The sequence below is a fragment of the Acartia tonsa genome, chromosome 1, assembly GCF_053477335.1.
Source record: "Acartia tonsa isolate MP-2025a chromosome 1, ASM5347733v1, whole genome shotgun sequence".
Taxonomy (NCBI): domain Eukaryota; kingdom Metazoa; phylum Arthropoda; class Copepoda; order Calanoida; family Acartiidae; genus Acartia; species Acartia tonsa.
Window position 1 is genome coordinate 58,380,544 of NC_137260.1, and position 16,520 is coordinate 58,397,063.

The 16,520-nt window shown below is 31.4% G+C and overlaps 1 protein-coding gene across 1 annotated transcript in view; it reads right to left on the minus strand.

The window, feature by feature from the left end:
- LOC145324785 (uncharacterized) overlaps positions 1-15,908 on the minus strand; it is a 44,130-nt gene extending 28,222 nt beyond the window's left edge. The window contains exons 1-2 of the mRNA XM_080167426.1: positions 15,319-15,908; positions 14,617-14,701 (exon numbers count right to left, since the gene is read on the minus strand). Coding sequence (XP_080023552.1) covers positions 14,617-14,701; positions 15,319-15,675 — 442 coding nt within the window. The 5' untranslated portion in view covers positions 15,676-15,908. The remainder of the gene's footprint in view (positions 1-14,616; positions 14,702-15,318) is intronic.
- Positions 15,909-16,520: the final 612 nt, after the last annotated feature.

The following is a 16,520-nucleotide window of genomic DNA, read 5'->3' on the forward strand; positions in this document are numbered from 1 at the left end:
TTAAAATCTGGTTCGATTCTCGGAAGTGAGAACACCAAGAACATTGATTTTTAGGACATATGTAGCACTTAAATTTAAATTTTTTTAAAAAATACTTTTAAAATATTGCTAGAATCCGGAATCCGAATCCAGTTCAAAAATTCGACGAATTGCCATCACTATAAAAAACTTTAACTTCACTTAAATTTTTCAGAAAATTATGATAAAGTGGGAAAGAAAACAGAAGAGAGTTACAAGAGAGGGAGAAAGTTGATAGCAAGAGAGAGAGAGAGAGAGAGAGAGAGAGAGAGAGAGAGACAGAGAGACAGAGAGAGACAGAGAGAGACAGAGAGAAAGAGAGAGAAACTTGAACTAACCAGTGCAAGATAAGTTGCACCAACTACAAGGATAAAGAGAAAGATAAATGGAAAATTAATCCTACTCCAAACCAATTCTCAACATTTTCATTCGAGTAAAACACTAGAGGGGGAAAGGGCTAAATAACTGTATCTCCCCATCGCAACCGCCTTGTGCAACCTTTCTGTTGGGTCATTGAAAATCATCCAATGGTGTCGCTTATATTACTTACAGCCAAGTAGCAGAAAATAATTTAAAAGCACACGAAAGAGGTCTTTAAAAAAGTAAGAGAGGTAGTTGTCCGTATATACATCTATACTATAGATCTGAGGTGGATTCTTTAAAAAAAATTTGCCCCACTAATCGCTTAGTGGGGCAAAATTGTTTTCGTGAAAAATCCCCCAAAATCACATAAAAAATCTACAAAAATTAAACAAAATCATAGAAGGGTTATTAACATAAGATTTTATTTAATTTTGTAGATTTTTCATGTGATTTTGGAGGATTTTTCACAAAAACAATTTGGCCCCACTAAGCGATTAGTGGGGCAATTTTTTTAAAAGAATCCATCTCTGTTGGTGTAGATAATGAAAGATAAATTCAGAACCATTGACCTTTCCTAAATACCTGAGCCCATAGTAGCATTCACAAGGGTGTGCATTTATTTCCGCACAAGAGTATCAAATAATAAAGAAAACGAATATTGTTGCAACAGCACAAACTGTTCCTTCTTTACCTCTATCATCAAAAACTTCATCTTATTTGCTTCACTCACATGATTTAATCATTTACATTATTTATTTGCTACAGTAATAATATCCTTTTATATAAAGTAGTTAGCTTTTTTGTCTGTAGCGAAGAATCTCGCGAACGGCCGAACCGATGGTTCTGCTTAACAGTGAATTTTTTTAATAGGTCCAGGGAAGGTTTAAATTTATTTTTGGGGATGGTATCTCCACTCCACCCTTCTAAGATAATCGCACCTTGAAAGAAATACCCATACCCAAATTTATTTTAATCAAAACCGACTGCCCCACCCCACCATAAGTACTCCTAGAGGTTTCTGGGTGCGTAGCCGCTAGTTTAAATATAAATTACAATGCGATTGGGATACTATGTGGAAATGAATAAACACCTTTTATAAGTTGTGGTCCAGTCCCAACCCAAGGTCAACCCTTACTTGCACTTTTAACATAGATTTGGGTGGCATAACCATAAATGGGGACAGATATTCTACATTTAAATCCAAGGATCTAAAGGGATAAGACAATGATATACATTAGACTATAAAAGTTTTAAAGATTTTTAATCAATATAATAGATTTGAAATCTGCATAAAATTTTAAGGATTTTTTATAAAATTAGTTTTTTATATAATTCTTTATTTAAAGGCGCAAATACAAATTAAGTTAAATAATTTTGAGATCTGTGATTGGTGGATTGAAAACTATCTGCGCTCTGATTGGAGAAGCTTAAGTGACGTACATCATTCAACCAATTAGAGCGTAGGTAGTTTCCAATCCAGCTATCCTATTGGTCAAAATTTATTAACTTAAATCGTAGTTGCGCCTTTAAATAAAGAATTATATAAAAAACGAATTTTATAAAAAATTCTTAAAATTTTATGCAGATTTCAAATCTATTATATTGATTAAAAATCCCCAATGATGAAACAAAAAAATTACCCTTAAGTAGATTAAAATTAGTGGTTGAAACGTTTGAACGCTCAACTTAATGATCGAACCAATCAAAATTCATTAAAGTCCCCAAAGTTGTTAAGCAAACGAATAATAAAACGTTATTATAAAACTTTGGGGACTAGTGTAATAAACAGCCCATTGTCCCCTCTCTCTCTGATTTAAACCATACAAACTTTTCATAATTTATCTTCAATTATCCTCTTTGAGTTGTTATAAACTTAACTCTTCTAAATTATATGTAAGGGGGGGGGGAAGTTTGTACACTTATAGGAAATGAAATTCAGTACCAAAGTTTGGGAGGGTCGTATGGGCTTGTTTTTAAAGTTATCAACCTAATTCTTTTTGTAGGCTCTCTTATATGACTTGATATACACGGAAAACTTTGAAAATTGAATTTCGGTACTTTCCTTCTAGGGGCTTGTGGAGCAAAAGACCCCCCAAAACTCTAAAAATATGAGTTCTGACCTTATTTTTAAAGATATCGACCTGATTTTTTCTTTATAATACTTTTTTAACATACCCGAATCAACGAACCATTACAGATTTCATTTTGGGACTTTCCTTCAAGGGGCTTGTGGAGCAAGAGACCCCCAAAACACAAAAATATGAGTACTGGGCTTATTTTTGAAGATATCAACCTGATTTTTTTTTATAATACTTTTTTAACTTAACCGAATTAACGAACCATTACAGATTTCATTTTGGGACTTTCCTCTTAGGGGCTTTTGGAGCAAGAGACCCCCAAAACACAAAAATATGTGTACTGGGCTTATTTTTGAAGATATCAACCTGCTTTTTTTATATAAAAATAATATTTAAACATAACCGAATCTACGAACCATTACAGATTTTGGGACTTTCCTTCTAGGGGCTTGTGGAGCAAGAGACCCCCGAAAATCATAAAAATATGAGTTGTGGGCTTCTCTTTTAAGATATCAACCTTATTTTTTTATATAATAAAAGAATACTATTTTAACATAACCGAATCTACGAACCATTACAAATTTCATTTTGGGACTTTTCTTCTATGGGCTTGTGGAGCAAAAAACCCCCAAAACACTAAAAATATGAGTTCTGAGCTTATTTTTAAAGATATCAACCTGATTTTTTATATAAAAATACTATTTTAACATAATTGAATCTACGAACCATTACAGATTTCATTTTGGGACTTTCCTTCTAGGGGCTTGTGGAGCAAAAGACCCCAAAAACACTAAAAATATGAGTTCTGACCTTATTTTTAGATATATCAACCTGATTTTTTTAGGAACACTTTTTTTTAACATAACCGAACTAAGAAACCATTACAGATTTCATTTTGGGACTTTCCTTCTAGAAGCTAGTGGGGCAAAAGACCCCCAAAAAATATTTTTAGAGATATTGAGCTGATTTTTTTCATGAAAACTTTTTTCACATGTTTGAACTAGGTAGCCACTAATAATTTCATTTTGGCACTTTCCTTTTAGGGGAAAGTAGGGTAAAACACCTCCAAAACAAAATAAATTGAGTTCTCAGGTTATCTTAAAAAATAAGCTCAGAACTCATATTTTTAGTGTTTTGGGGGTCTTTTGCTCCACAAGCCCCTAGAAGGAAAGTCCCAAAATGAAACTCTTAATGGTTTCTTAGTTCGGTTATGTTAAAAAAGTATTATTTTAAAAAGATCAGGTTGATATCTTTAAAAATAAGCTCAGAACTCATATTTTTAGTGGTTTTGGAATCTTTGCTCCACTAGCCCCTAGAAGGAAAGTCCCAAAATGAAATCTGTAATGTTTTCTTATTTTGGTTATGTTAAAACAGTATTATTTTTTAAAAATCAGGTTGATATCTTAAAAAATAAGCTCAGAACTCATATTTTTAGTGTTTTTGGAGTCTTTTGCTCCACAAGCCCGTAGAAGGAAAGTCCCAAAATGAAATCTGTAATGGTTCGTAGATTCGGTTATGTTTAAATATTATTTTTATATAAAAATCAGGTTGATATCTTAAAAAAGAAGCCCACAACTCATATTTTTATGATTTTTGGGGGTCTCTTGCTCCACAAGCCCCTAGAAGGAAAGTCCCAAAATCTGTAATGGTTCGTAGATTCGGTTATGTTTAAATATTATTTTTATGTAAAAAAAGCAGGTTGATATCTTCAAAAATAAGCCCAGTACTCATATTTTTGTGTTTTTGGGGTCTCTTGCTCCACAAGCCCCTAGAAGGAAAGTCCCAAAATGAAATCTGTAATGGTTCGTAGATTCGGTTATGTTTAAATATTATTTTTATGTAAAAAAAGCAGGTTGATATCTTCAAAAATAAGCCCAGTACTCATATTTTTGTGTTTTGGGGGTCTCTTGCTCCACAAGCCCCTAGAAGGAAAGTCCCAAAATGAAATCTGTAATGGTTCATTGATTCGGGTATGTTAAAAAAATATTATAAAGAAAAAATCAGGTCGATATCTTTAAAAATAAGATCAGAACTCATATTTTTAGTGTTTTGGGGGTCTTTTGCTCCACAAGCCCCTAGAAGGAAAGTACCGAAATTCAATTTTCAAAGTTTTCCGTGTATATCAAGTCATATAAGAGAGCCTACAAAAAGAATTAGGTTGATAACTTTAAAAACAAGCCCATACGACCCTCCCAAACTTTGGTACTGAATTTCATTTCCTATAAGTGTACAAACTTCCCCCCCCCCCCCCTTAATTCAGGCTTTATTAGCTATTCTATCCTATTGTATAAAGTAGTAAGGGTTTATGGTCAGAAGCTTAAGATCTCAATAATTACTATTTCGATTGGGTTCCTGATTTAAAGTAAGCTTCATATAGGCCCTGTTGTGGCTTAAGCCAATTTTTTTAGATTTAGATCTTGGGATGGTTTTAAACTATTTTTCTAAACGCTCAGTCCCTTCGATTACATAGCCCCTAGATGATCAATTGTTTGCAGATTAAAATAAAATATATAGTCATCTGCCTCCCTTATTCATATCATTGAATATATATCCCTCTCTCTGGTTACAGTTTGGTTATTAATACAATTTCTGAAACCTATCTATCAACATAAGGCTATGGGGTTAAATGTAAATCATACAAATTGAAGGTCAACTCAAATATAAGGGCTCGGCAGACATAGCTCGGCGGCAGCCTATGTTAAAAGCTTTTCGCGGCCAACAATGTATCATGCAAAATCGCAACCTATTATTAAAACATTCAAATAATAAGTCAGTTATCCGCAGCTAACCCACCCCTTTTCAATTAACTTATTGTTAAATTCACAGCCGCTGCCTAAAAAAGGGCGACTGCAAAGCCCTGTCCAATTTTGTTTACATTTTAATATTTGAATAAAAACAATAGGTAGACAAATTCACAAGGAAGCCAGTTTGCACAATTATAAAGTGGGAGGTAGGTTGTGCTAAAATTCCGTAAAGGTGTGAGTTTAAAGTCTTAAAAACAGTAGTAGAACGATATTATTCACTAAATATGTGTATTCCTTATTGAATAGAACCATAGACAAAAATGTTTATATATATATTTATATTTAGTGAATATTATCGTTCTACTACTGTTTTAAGCTTTAAAACTTACACCTTTACGGAATTTTAGCACAACCTACCTCCCCCTTTAAAAGCACGCAAAAGCCTTTTATATAATTAATTGTCTGGAGGTGTTTAGGCAAAAACAATAATTTCATGATACTAAAATTATATGCACAATTTTGTTCTATTGTTATTCTTATTGTGGAGTGTTTTTTTAAAGCATATTTTTTTTCATTTTCAATTTTTGTTTGCACAACTGACCTGACCATAAAAAAAAACCTATTTATCCTGTTATATAAAGTAGTTGCTTGAAGCTAAATCTCAATAACTATTGAACTAAATGGGCTCTCCATTTTAAGGTAAGCTTCACATGGGTCCCGTGATATTTTATTTCAGTCTTTGGTTGGTTTTAAGCTATTTTCTAGCTCTTTTTATGCAGTCCCTAGATGCTAGGGTCACAGCTAATAGTCTACCTTTATAGCTATGATATTGCAAAATGAACATTTTTAAATAATGAAAACTAAGCAAAACATTATTGAGTAATAAAACAAAAATTATAACAATGTCTATTGCAAAGCTTTTTAGAGAAATAGTTTTAAAAAATAAGATAAACGTTGCGGCAGTGTCTTAAAAATCACGCGTTTACAAAAAGTGCATTACATACCAACCAACTTAAGGGCTTGCAACACTTGAAAAAAAGAAGTAAAGTGTAATACAACCAAAATGGGGCAGGGATAGCAAATATGTAAAGTTTGCTGAGGTAGACAAACGAACATATCAACCAATTGACTTTATTAGCAGAGTATCTCCGCTGTTATTATTATTTTAAAAATTGCATTAGATAATTTTGTAATTTGCTATGAAACAAGTTTTTGTCGCTTTTTGTCTATATCATGACATTTTTGAACTCAACTCATGAGTCACGTAAAATTTCTATATTATTTTATTTTTCGTTTCATTGTTTTAAACCTTATTATATTTGACAATTAACAAATAGTTTATTTTTATCTCCTAAAGATAAAAAATAATTTCAAATTTTTTAAATTGTTAAATAATTTCAAATTTTTTAAATTGTTTAAAGTTTTTGTTTAAGACTTACAGAAATAAGAATGTTTCTCTTATTATTCCGCCATTCAAAAAAAATTTATTGAAACAAAATGTTTTTTTTTATTGCAATGCTTGGTTTTAGCAGAAAACGTTTATTTTCCACTTGTGCTATACCCCTCCTGGTTTACATTTTTGGGTGTGGAGTGGCCAATAGAGATATTTACATGATTAAAATTGATTGACAACAGTCCATTCCCCTTGATTTTAAAATTCTAAGCGTTTTTTCTTTTCTTATCTGTTATTATCTATGAAGGGGAGAGTAGATTAATCCAGCCGAGAGAAAATATGCAAATAGAAAAAAAATCAACCGATTCAATTTTATCAAAGGAAAACTAAAAACAATAAGTAAGTGAGAAATATAAGTAGATAGATAGATAGGCAGAGAATATCCTATTACACAAAATCACTCATCGACAAAAGTCCTTCAATTTCCAAAATTGAACTTGAATAAGTATTTGAAGTCAGGAATATACGGGTATAACTACATTGAAGATTTATCCCCCCCCCCTTCCTCTTTGACTCAAAGTTAATGGGTAGAAAAGGGCATATTCGTAATTAAAGAAAAGGTTATTATAGAAGCTAAGTTATTGAAAGCTTTGTGATCGTTTTGGTGGCATTCATATGATCAAAAATATGGAGAAAATTTTTGTGAATTGTATCATTCTTTAGGGTTGCTCCTTGCTAATGACTTAACAGTGTAATAAGCCCACAACGCCTAACTTAGATATGTTTATTGTTTAAACTTTAAACATATTTTTCTTTCATTGACAAATACATTTATCCCCAGCTTGAAACTGAAATTTGATTCCTTTATCAATTACAACAATTTCTAACTTTTAATAACTAAAAGATTAGGAGGTATAAATTAAGTCAGAATTCTTTTAATTTTGTATAATTGAGCTCTTCAAGTGTGTAATTGCCAAGGGCATAATTCGATTAATAATGATTCAGTGATTTTTTAAATCAATTCTAATCATGTGATGTTCTGTGAAATTAAATATAGAATAGTTTTTAAAGATTTTATCCGTGAAAGAGTATAAGAGGTCAGCTAAAGTCAGTAGGTGAAACATTAAAGTACAAACAATCAAAATCATAACTTTTATATTTTTTTATGAAAAAAGTCCCTTATTACAAAGATTTTTATAAAGATAGATCTTTCTGCATAGCACTGCTAACGTTTAAACGTCAGTACCAGACCAGCTTTTGTAACCTCAAGAATGATAGAATAAGCAAACTGGTGTGGATTCTTTAAAACAAAAATTAGGGTCGCTACTCGCTGGTAAGGCAAAATTATTTTTGTGAAAAATCCTCCAAAATCGCATAAAAATTCTACAAAAATTAAATAAAATCCTAAAAGGGTTAATATAATAACATAAGATTTTGTTTAATTCTTTTTAGATTTATTATGTGATTTTAGAGGATTTTTTTGTACTATAATTTTGCCTCACCAGCGAGAAGCGACCCTAATTTTTTAAAAAGAATCCACCTCTGTTTTAAAATTCTGCATTAGATTTTTTGGCGTATAATAAAAATTAAATTAAATGTTTGGTTTCTTTTTTAGTGGGGGGGGGGGGGATTGTAGCTTAAATGAATTTTCTCATTTTTTGCACTTTTCATCAATAAAAAACTTAAAATGTGTTTTATATTTTTTACACTAACTTGTCTCTCTAACTTAGACAACATAAAAGTTTGTACCTACAGATGAAAACTAATAAAACTTACTTGGCATTTCAGAAAGTCTGCGTGTGCAGCAATGCAAATATATTTTTGAGTAAAATAGCTTCTCTAAAACTAGGGTACAGCCGTTTTTATGTCCGACTATAACTTTAAGGTCGGTAGAATAAATCTCAAAGCAGTATACAGCTTTTTGAATACGTCTGAGCAAATACGATTGTAGAAATACATAACATTTACTGAAGCACTTAATAACTGTAATATATTTTATTTTACTTATTTCTATATTAGAAGCTACCCTATTAAGGAGAACCTGATTAGCGAGATCAGACAAACAAGACAAACAAACAGTCTCCCCCTTTCCTTTATTACAAGGATAAAAATCAAGGGCTTAATGTTGCTGTACTACTTTTGGATAAAATTGTCTTTGTTACATTTAGACAACTTTTCAATGCACAAAATATAACTTTTTATAACTTTCTGAACATGTTGTGTAATAAAAGTTATCTCTTTACTAGGTATATGAAGTGGGAAGGAGAGGAATTAAGAGTTTTGATGTATAAATTGGCAGTTTTAGCGGTATATTATTCTCTAGGGTATGCCTAGTTTAATAATAATCTTCATAAAATGCTCATGGGGGAATCTTTGTGGTAAAAGCAAAACTTTGGCCTAAATTTTCAGAAGTTTGAGAGTTAAAACTTACATTAAAATTTTTATATTAGGTATATGTTAGTTTATTTCATAATGATTTAGTTTTGTCATATTTTAACATATGTGCTGATATCAAAATATATTAATGGGCATTGGGCAAAGTACATTCAATTTTGAACAAATGAAAACAATAAAATACTCGTTATTTTGATGTATTTTAGCGGCAGTGCCCCCTGCATCTTGAGAGAGGGAGGAAAAGTAAAATAAAAACCAAAATAATACTTAAATCAATGAGTGAAATATCCTAAAACTATCTCTAGATATAAGTAAAGCTTCCTAAAAATAGAGATCCGGACTCAATAGGTTCAGTGGTTATAGATATATGATAACACTAGCGTATACGCCCCTAGCAAATGGCGGACTCTTTCTTCAAAAGAGTAAGGAGGTGGAAGAAAAGTAGCATAAAACCATCCCAAGGATTAAATCTAAGAATAAAATAGCCTGAAACCATCCCGGGACCTGTGTGAAGTTTCACTGTAAAGGAGGGCCATATGATATCGGTTCAGCGGTTAGCGAGATTCTTCGCCACAAACAAAAAAGGCTTACTACTTTATATGATAGTATAAAGAACATATCAAAATTTTAAAGACCAAAAACATAAGTATTACCTATCAAATTTAAAATATTATTTTCGATTTAAAAAAAAATTTCCTGGGATAATAAATACCTAATAATAAACTAAATTAATGAACTAAATTAATTTTCAAAACCACTGATAAGTGATAAATGACAAAAAGAGTTGCTTACAATAAATTTAAAATTGATTAAATCAGATAACAGTTCATTTCAAGTTAACTAGGTACTTCTCACAAGATTCGGGTAATTTACAGTAAATTCTCATAATAAAAAACTTTCAAGTATGTAGATAATAAACTTTAATTACTTCCGTGTTAGTGGTGTTTTTGAGTGTACAGTAAGATCTCAGAAACAGTTATAGCGATTTTGCACAGAAGCTTAGTATTAGTCAATGACAGATTTTTTCTATAATAAATGACGCAAAAAATATAAACAAAACAAATCTTTTAAAAGCAAACAAAATTTGCATTGGTATTCACCACGAACACCTTTTGGGGCAAAAACCCTCTATACTCGTGGCGAACCTCATAAAAATAGAACTAAGAGTGTCCTTTTCAAGGAATTGTAGTTGAGCAAAAATATTTCAATGTCATAAACAATAGAAAACTTGTCTTTGTGTTGCCTAAATATCCGGATCAACTGCAGTTCACGGTAAAATATTCCTTGTAACGAATATTTCCAAAAATCTATAAATTTTAAAGGCTGCTAGCTGCCAAACGACTGAACGTACAGATCTTGCCCGCACACTGTTTTAAGAGACATAAGAAGGCCTACAAATAATCTGGAATAGCCATAAATCAATAATGTATAATTATCTCACAGTGAAGAGAAATGCGCGAAAAAAAAACAATTTTATGCGTTTTTTCTTCAATGAAGCTTTCCTGTGCATCATTGGATCTTGGCTATTTCAGATTATTTGTAGGCCTTCTTATGCCGCTTAATATGGTGTGCAGGTATGATCTGTACGTTCAGCGGTTAGGCAGCTAGTTGCCTTTTAAATTCATAGATTTTTGGAAATATTCGTTACCAGGAATATTTTACCGTGAACTGCAGTTGATCCAAATATCCTAAGCAGGATTTTGGCTCGTAACAACTTCATTTCATGGGAAAAATTTGTTTCTGGGTGGGTGGGTGGAGGGCAGGTTTACAGGGATGGGTCAACAAATAATTAAAATTACCGTAACAAAATCAAAATTACAAAACTTCTTTAGATGGTTTAAATATTTTTTTCAAAGAGGAAAGGTGATTTTATCCTCAATGGTGATACCATAAATCCATTGAGAATAAAGTCCTATTTTTGGTCATTTTAAGGATAATTCTTTCTTTTTTTAAAATCATTTATGGTCATCTATGACATAAATAATTAGGTACAAATTAAATAGAGGTGATAAAAATTAATTTGTGTATCTATAATACAAAGTAGAACGATGTCTGTCTGTCTGTCCCTTAAGATCTCGGTAACCACTGAACCGATCGGATTCTACTCTTCAGGGTATATACCTATTGGTCCTGTGGTGGTTTTAAGCTATTTTCTTGGGGGGTGGGACCACCCCCAACCCCCCAAAAACAAAAAAATCCCCCCCCCCATTTTTTTTTTTTTTTTTTTTGCTGAAGATTTCCTTGGTCCTTTAACGAATTTCGCCTTAATTTTTTTTTATCACCTCTTGGGGCAAAGCCCCTAGAGGCTAGGGGCGAAGCCGCTAGTAAGTTAATAAAATATTTCTTCAAATTCAAATATTTTTTTTTTAAGTTGAAAATTGTTTCATGACATATACAGAACGAAGTAACTAATAAAAGTAATATAACTCCTAAATATCCTGTTAAAATCAGCGTAAAATCTAGATATATAACTGAATAAAAAGACGGGATTTTTGGCAGAGAATTAGAGGATAGTACCAGTTTGATTACCTAGGTTCCAAAGAAAAATTTTCAGCTAACAAAACTATATAAATTCTCACTGATTTTTTTTGTGAGGGGGGCAGAGGAAGAAAAATTTCTCTGCATAGTCCTATCCTTAGAACCCTGATTTTATAGTAAGTTAATTAAGTGGAATTATTTGATATACAAGTATATACTTCCTTGTTCCACCTACTTTCGGATTAACATGGATTTGTTGCCATGTTAGAATCAAAAATAAAAGAAACAAGAAAGAATACGTGCGATTGGAGCGAAGCCTTTTTTGAAGCTAAGTAAAATATTTGACAACTGAAAGAAAATGATGAAACAAGAACAATCATACTCTTAAAAAGCGATTAAAAATATAAGAAAATAGCTCAAAAAATAATCCTTATAAAAAAGTAACAGGATGTCTGTTTGTTTGTCTGTCTGTTTGTCTGTACTGAAGGACCTCGCTAAACGCTGAACCGATCGGGTTCTCCTTAACAGGGTAGCTTCTCATAGGTCACGGGAAGGTTTACACTATTATGCGGGAGGGTACCTACTACCACCCTCTCAAGAGAAATCACAAAAAAATCTATTTTTTTTACGTAGAGACTTGAACGTAACATAGAAATGTTACGTATTATATTTTTAAAAATTAATATTTTAAGTGCCACTAGAGGCCTCTAGGTGCGTAGCCGCTAATTTAATATAAAGCAGTAAGTTTTTTTCTTTGTTTGTCCATTAAAATATTAATTACGAAACCAAATGAGGGTTCAATTTTAGGAAAACTTAGAATAGGGCCTGGGACAGTTTTTAAGATATTTTATTTCAAATTAAGGTCTTGGAATGAATTTAGGTTATTTTACAACATTTTAAAATTGAGATAAAAAATAGGTATGCAATGTAGAACACCTCTATTATTTGGTTTGTTCTTTCCCTACATAGGTAAGTAACCTTTATTTTATTTGAAGAAAAAAGAAATTTCAAATATTTACTATGGTTGATTTGTTTAAGAAAGTGAAAGTTGGTAAATAACACTCATTAGCAATTGTAGAAATACAGAATTAAATACAAGCATTTAAAATTTCTCCTTTTTTAAAAATCATCTATTATTTTACTATTACTGAGACTATGATCAGCTATATTATTTAGCTTTCATAGGTATTACACTTTTAAACTAATTCATCGTAAAAAGAAAATAAAAAAAAATCTTTTATGTATAGGGTAAAGCGGGGCGATCTCGGTTTTGAGGTGGAGTCGGTATTTTTTTGACCACCTTCATTAAATGCAATTTTTCTCCATGTTATAATCGACTGACAGAAAAAAACAAAAATCAAATTTTTGTGAGATGAATTTTTAGGGTACTTATTGGGTCTTAAAGTCGGACGACAAAAAATTTTTTTTTCGATTTTTTGCTTCGGTCGGAAAAACGGTAAGTTTGACAAAAACTGGTAAGAGCTAGAGCTTAGACGTCTTCAGGGGACTTATTAAGAATCTAATAGGCTATCCATTTCCGTTTAAAACTTTAAAAAAGCTTGTATAGTTTTTTCTTAAATCGACTAAAAGTGAAGCGGGGCGAATTCGGTTTTTTCACTTTTTATACTAACTTTTTCAATTTTATATAAAAAAGTGAAATTTTCGAGAAAAAAAGTCAATTTTCTCGTGCTTAGAAAAAATTTATTTTTTTTGTAGAAAAAATTGTCCGATCTTCATAATTTTTTCTGTGAATGCTCTTTATTACATTTAGCAACTTTAACCTTTAGGGCATGCTGTAATTAAATCAATATGTAATAGGTTTTTTGAAGCTGAAAAATCGACCACAGATTTTGCCAAACTTTTCTCTTTTTTTCAACTTGATTTTTTTAGGAAGTTTTGCTAATAGAACTAATTTTTTTTGGCCAAATCTATTCAAAATTGCCTGAATTTTAAGGATCATGCCTTTAAAGTCATAAAAAGTTATTTTTTCTAGTAGTATTTTTATGTTTTTTATCAAAAAAATTTTCGAAAAAAAAGTCAAATTTCGCGTACTTCGGAAAAATTATTTTTTTTGGTAGAAAAATTGACCTATCTTAATAAAATTTTTTGTGCATACTCTTTATTACATTTAGCAACTTTTACCTTTTGGGCATGCTGTAATAAAATCAATACGTCATCGATTTTTCGAAGCTTGAAAATGCCCTACCGACTTCGCCTCAAGGCGGGGCGAAGTCGGTGCCGTTTTAGAGATCAATTTTGACAAACTTCCCAAAGTCCTAGGTTTACGTCCTTTTAGGACCTGATCGACTTTTCCGAGATCTTTCTACTGGTCTTGGTCCCATTTAAAAAAAATAATTTTTACGATTTGCAGGTTCAAAAAACCGAAAAAACACCGAGTTCGCCCCGCTTTACCCTATTGTAACTATACTGTTTAGGTAATTACTTTTTAATGTGACTAAGTCGACCTCATCCCATTTTAAATTTTAGTTTCAAAAGAGTAAAAAAATATTTTTGGGGGGAGGAGGGTGAAGACCCCCTCCCAAAAAATAGTTTAAAACCTTCACAGGACCTATAAGAAGCTTCACTGTAAAGGAGAACAATATCGGTTCAGCGGTTAGCAAGATCCTTCGGGAAAGACACAAAACGTTTACTACTTCATATAATAGGAAAGAAAATAGGATTATATGAAATTTTGAAATGTAATGATAAAAAATGATAAATTCATGTTAAAAATCTACGTATAAATAAGGTTCCATTTTAAAAAGATTAAATTGGACACATACGAGTTGAGTTCAATCATCAATTATAAAAGAGGCCTTTTGTGCATGAGCATGAGAGAAGTATTTCAAACGCAACAAAAAAATGTATTGCGTTTTAAATTAAGCAAATGTTGTTTTTATCAGGATTGGATATCCAAATCGGTTTCGAATTATTCCGCAAATTTTTTGGCCCAAAATTCAAATCAGAAATCCGTGAAAATTACATGGATTCCAAATCTGTTTTGGATGAATCACCAATAATTTTACAATGTGATTTTTTTTTTGCAAATTGGTTCTGGTCCTTATACTTTGATAGGTATTAATGCACCAAAAAAAAACGAAAATTTGCACATTTTAAAAAATCCTCAAAATCTTAAAAATACGTTTACCTGAAGGTTCTATTCTATATCTGACATTACAGTTCTCCTCGTCACTTTTAGTTGGAGGATCTTTCATTTTCATTACTTCCAATGCCTGAAAATTAAAGGTGGAACTTATATATCATTTTGTATCAAATCAAAGTTGAATTGATATTATTGAATATAATTAAGTTTTTTTTATATAAGCATGCTTAAATTTAATAAATATAGGTAGAATATCTATTCAAAATATATTAAAAATTCCTTTAACAGAACTGAAAAGTAAATTAGAGAAAATCAGATATATTAACCTGATAATTATCAATGAGTATAACATGCCATAAAGGGGGAGGTAAGTTGTGCTAAAATTCCGTAAAGGTTGTGAGTTTTAAGTTAAAAACAATAATAGAACGATAAAAATTTATGTTAACTTTAAAAAAAAATTTGTCTATAGTTCTTTTCAATAAGAAATACACATATATAGTGAATATTATCGTTCTACTACTGTTTTTAAGCCTTAAAACTCACACCTTAACGGAATTTTAGCACAATCTAACTCCCCCTTTTTCATTTAAATTAACAATCTTTTATTTCGTACTTTATAGAAGAAGAATAAAAGGCAATAAAAGCATAGTCTGAAATCATTTAGATGTGATGTTCTTCACGTTTTTTCTTTATTTGTTGAAAAAAGATTAGATAATTGAAGATTTATGAGGATAAAAATGTCAATACCTGGGTTAAAAAAGTACTGTATCTGTAAGGAGCTTCATCCAAGGCTCTTTGAGTTATTATAAAAGATCCAGCTAAAAACTCTGGATTTTCTTTGCGTTTGGGTCGAGCTTTATTAGGGGCTACGCTGCTTGTTGCTAACTGCCTGGGCGAGCCAGCCTGCAGAACCCTTCCCTGACGGCCCCTAAGCGGGCGATCCGACATTTGCTGGCTCTTTTGTCGGGCCGCCAGGATGGCCTGGCCCTCGCGGTCATACCAGCTGCGGCCCCCAGCCGCCTCCTCCGTCAAAAACAGGAAGATAAAGAGAATCACAAATAAAAGCCATATTTTGCTTTGTTCTATCAAACATTTTTCACTCATTTATTTTTAACTAAATTCTTGTATTTAATCACTCATTATATTAATTTCGTATAAAATATTATAAAATCAATATAAAAAAACGTTATTTCTTTGTACTTAAGTATTGAACGTAACTTGTTTAATTGCCTTAATATTTTGTAATGTTGTTTAGTTGTGCCCGTTTCCCTTCGATTTGAGGATCAAAGTCAAGTCTCGAAAGAACCGGGGTTGCCAACTATAGAACAATAACACCCAACTTCCTAATAGGAAGTTACACAATTTTGTTTTATATACATAAAATATTAATAATCAAATTTTCTTTATTTTTAAAGAAAAATCCTAATGAAAGCTACAATTTTATAAAATCTTATTTCACATCAAAATATCAAAAATAAAGAAAAATAATATTTCAAATTCGGCAACTATATTCAAAGCGTATGTGTCAAACAGCTGATTTACGCAGAAAGATATAAAACTCTACGCATGCGCAACCAAGGTAAACTCAACACGGAATTTTATCACAAACTAAAAGCTATTTTTTTGACCTAATTTTTTCTTTCAATATAACACCTTTTCTATATTATTCAATTTTACAGAAAAAGTCACTAAATGGCATAAATATAAATTTTCTTAAAATCATTTTTTAGGTGTCTTCTGATAATTGTATTTTTTTGGAAATTCCATGTAGATATGGTTTCGTGCAGGCTATATGGTTCTGACGTGCATGACGTTTATTCAACTTCATTAAATATTTAAGTAGAAAGTAATGAGTCATAAAATAGGGAGGGATAGGGCAGTGGCAATTAAATTGATCTCCAATCCTTTTGCCCTCCAATATCTATAACAAAAGGTATGTACTGTATATT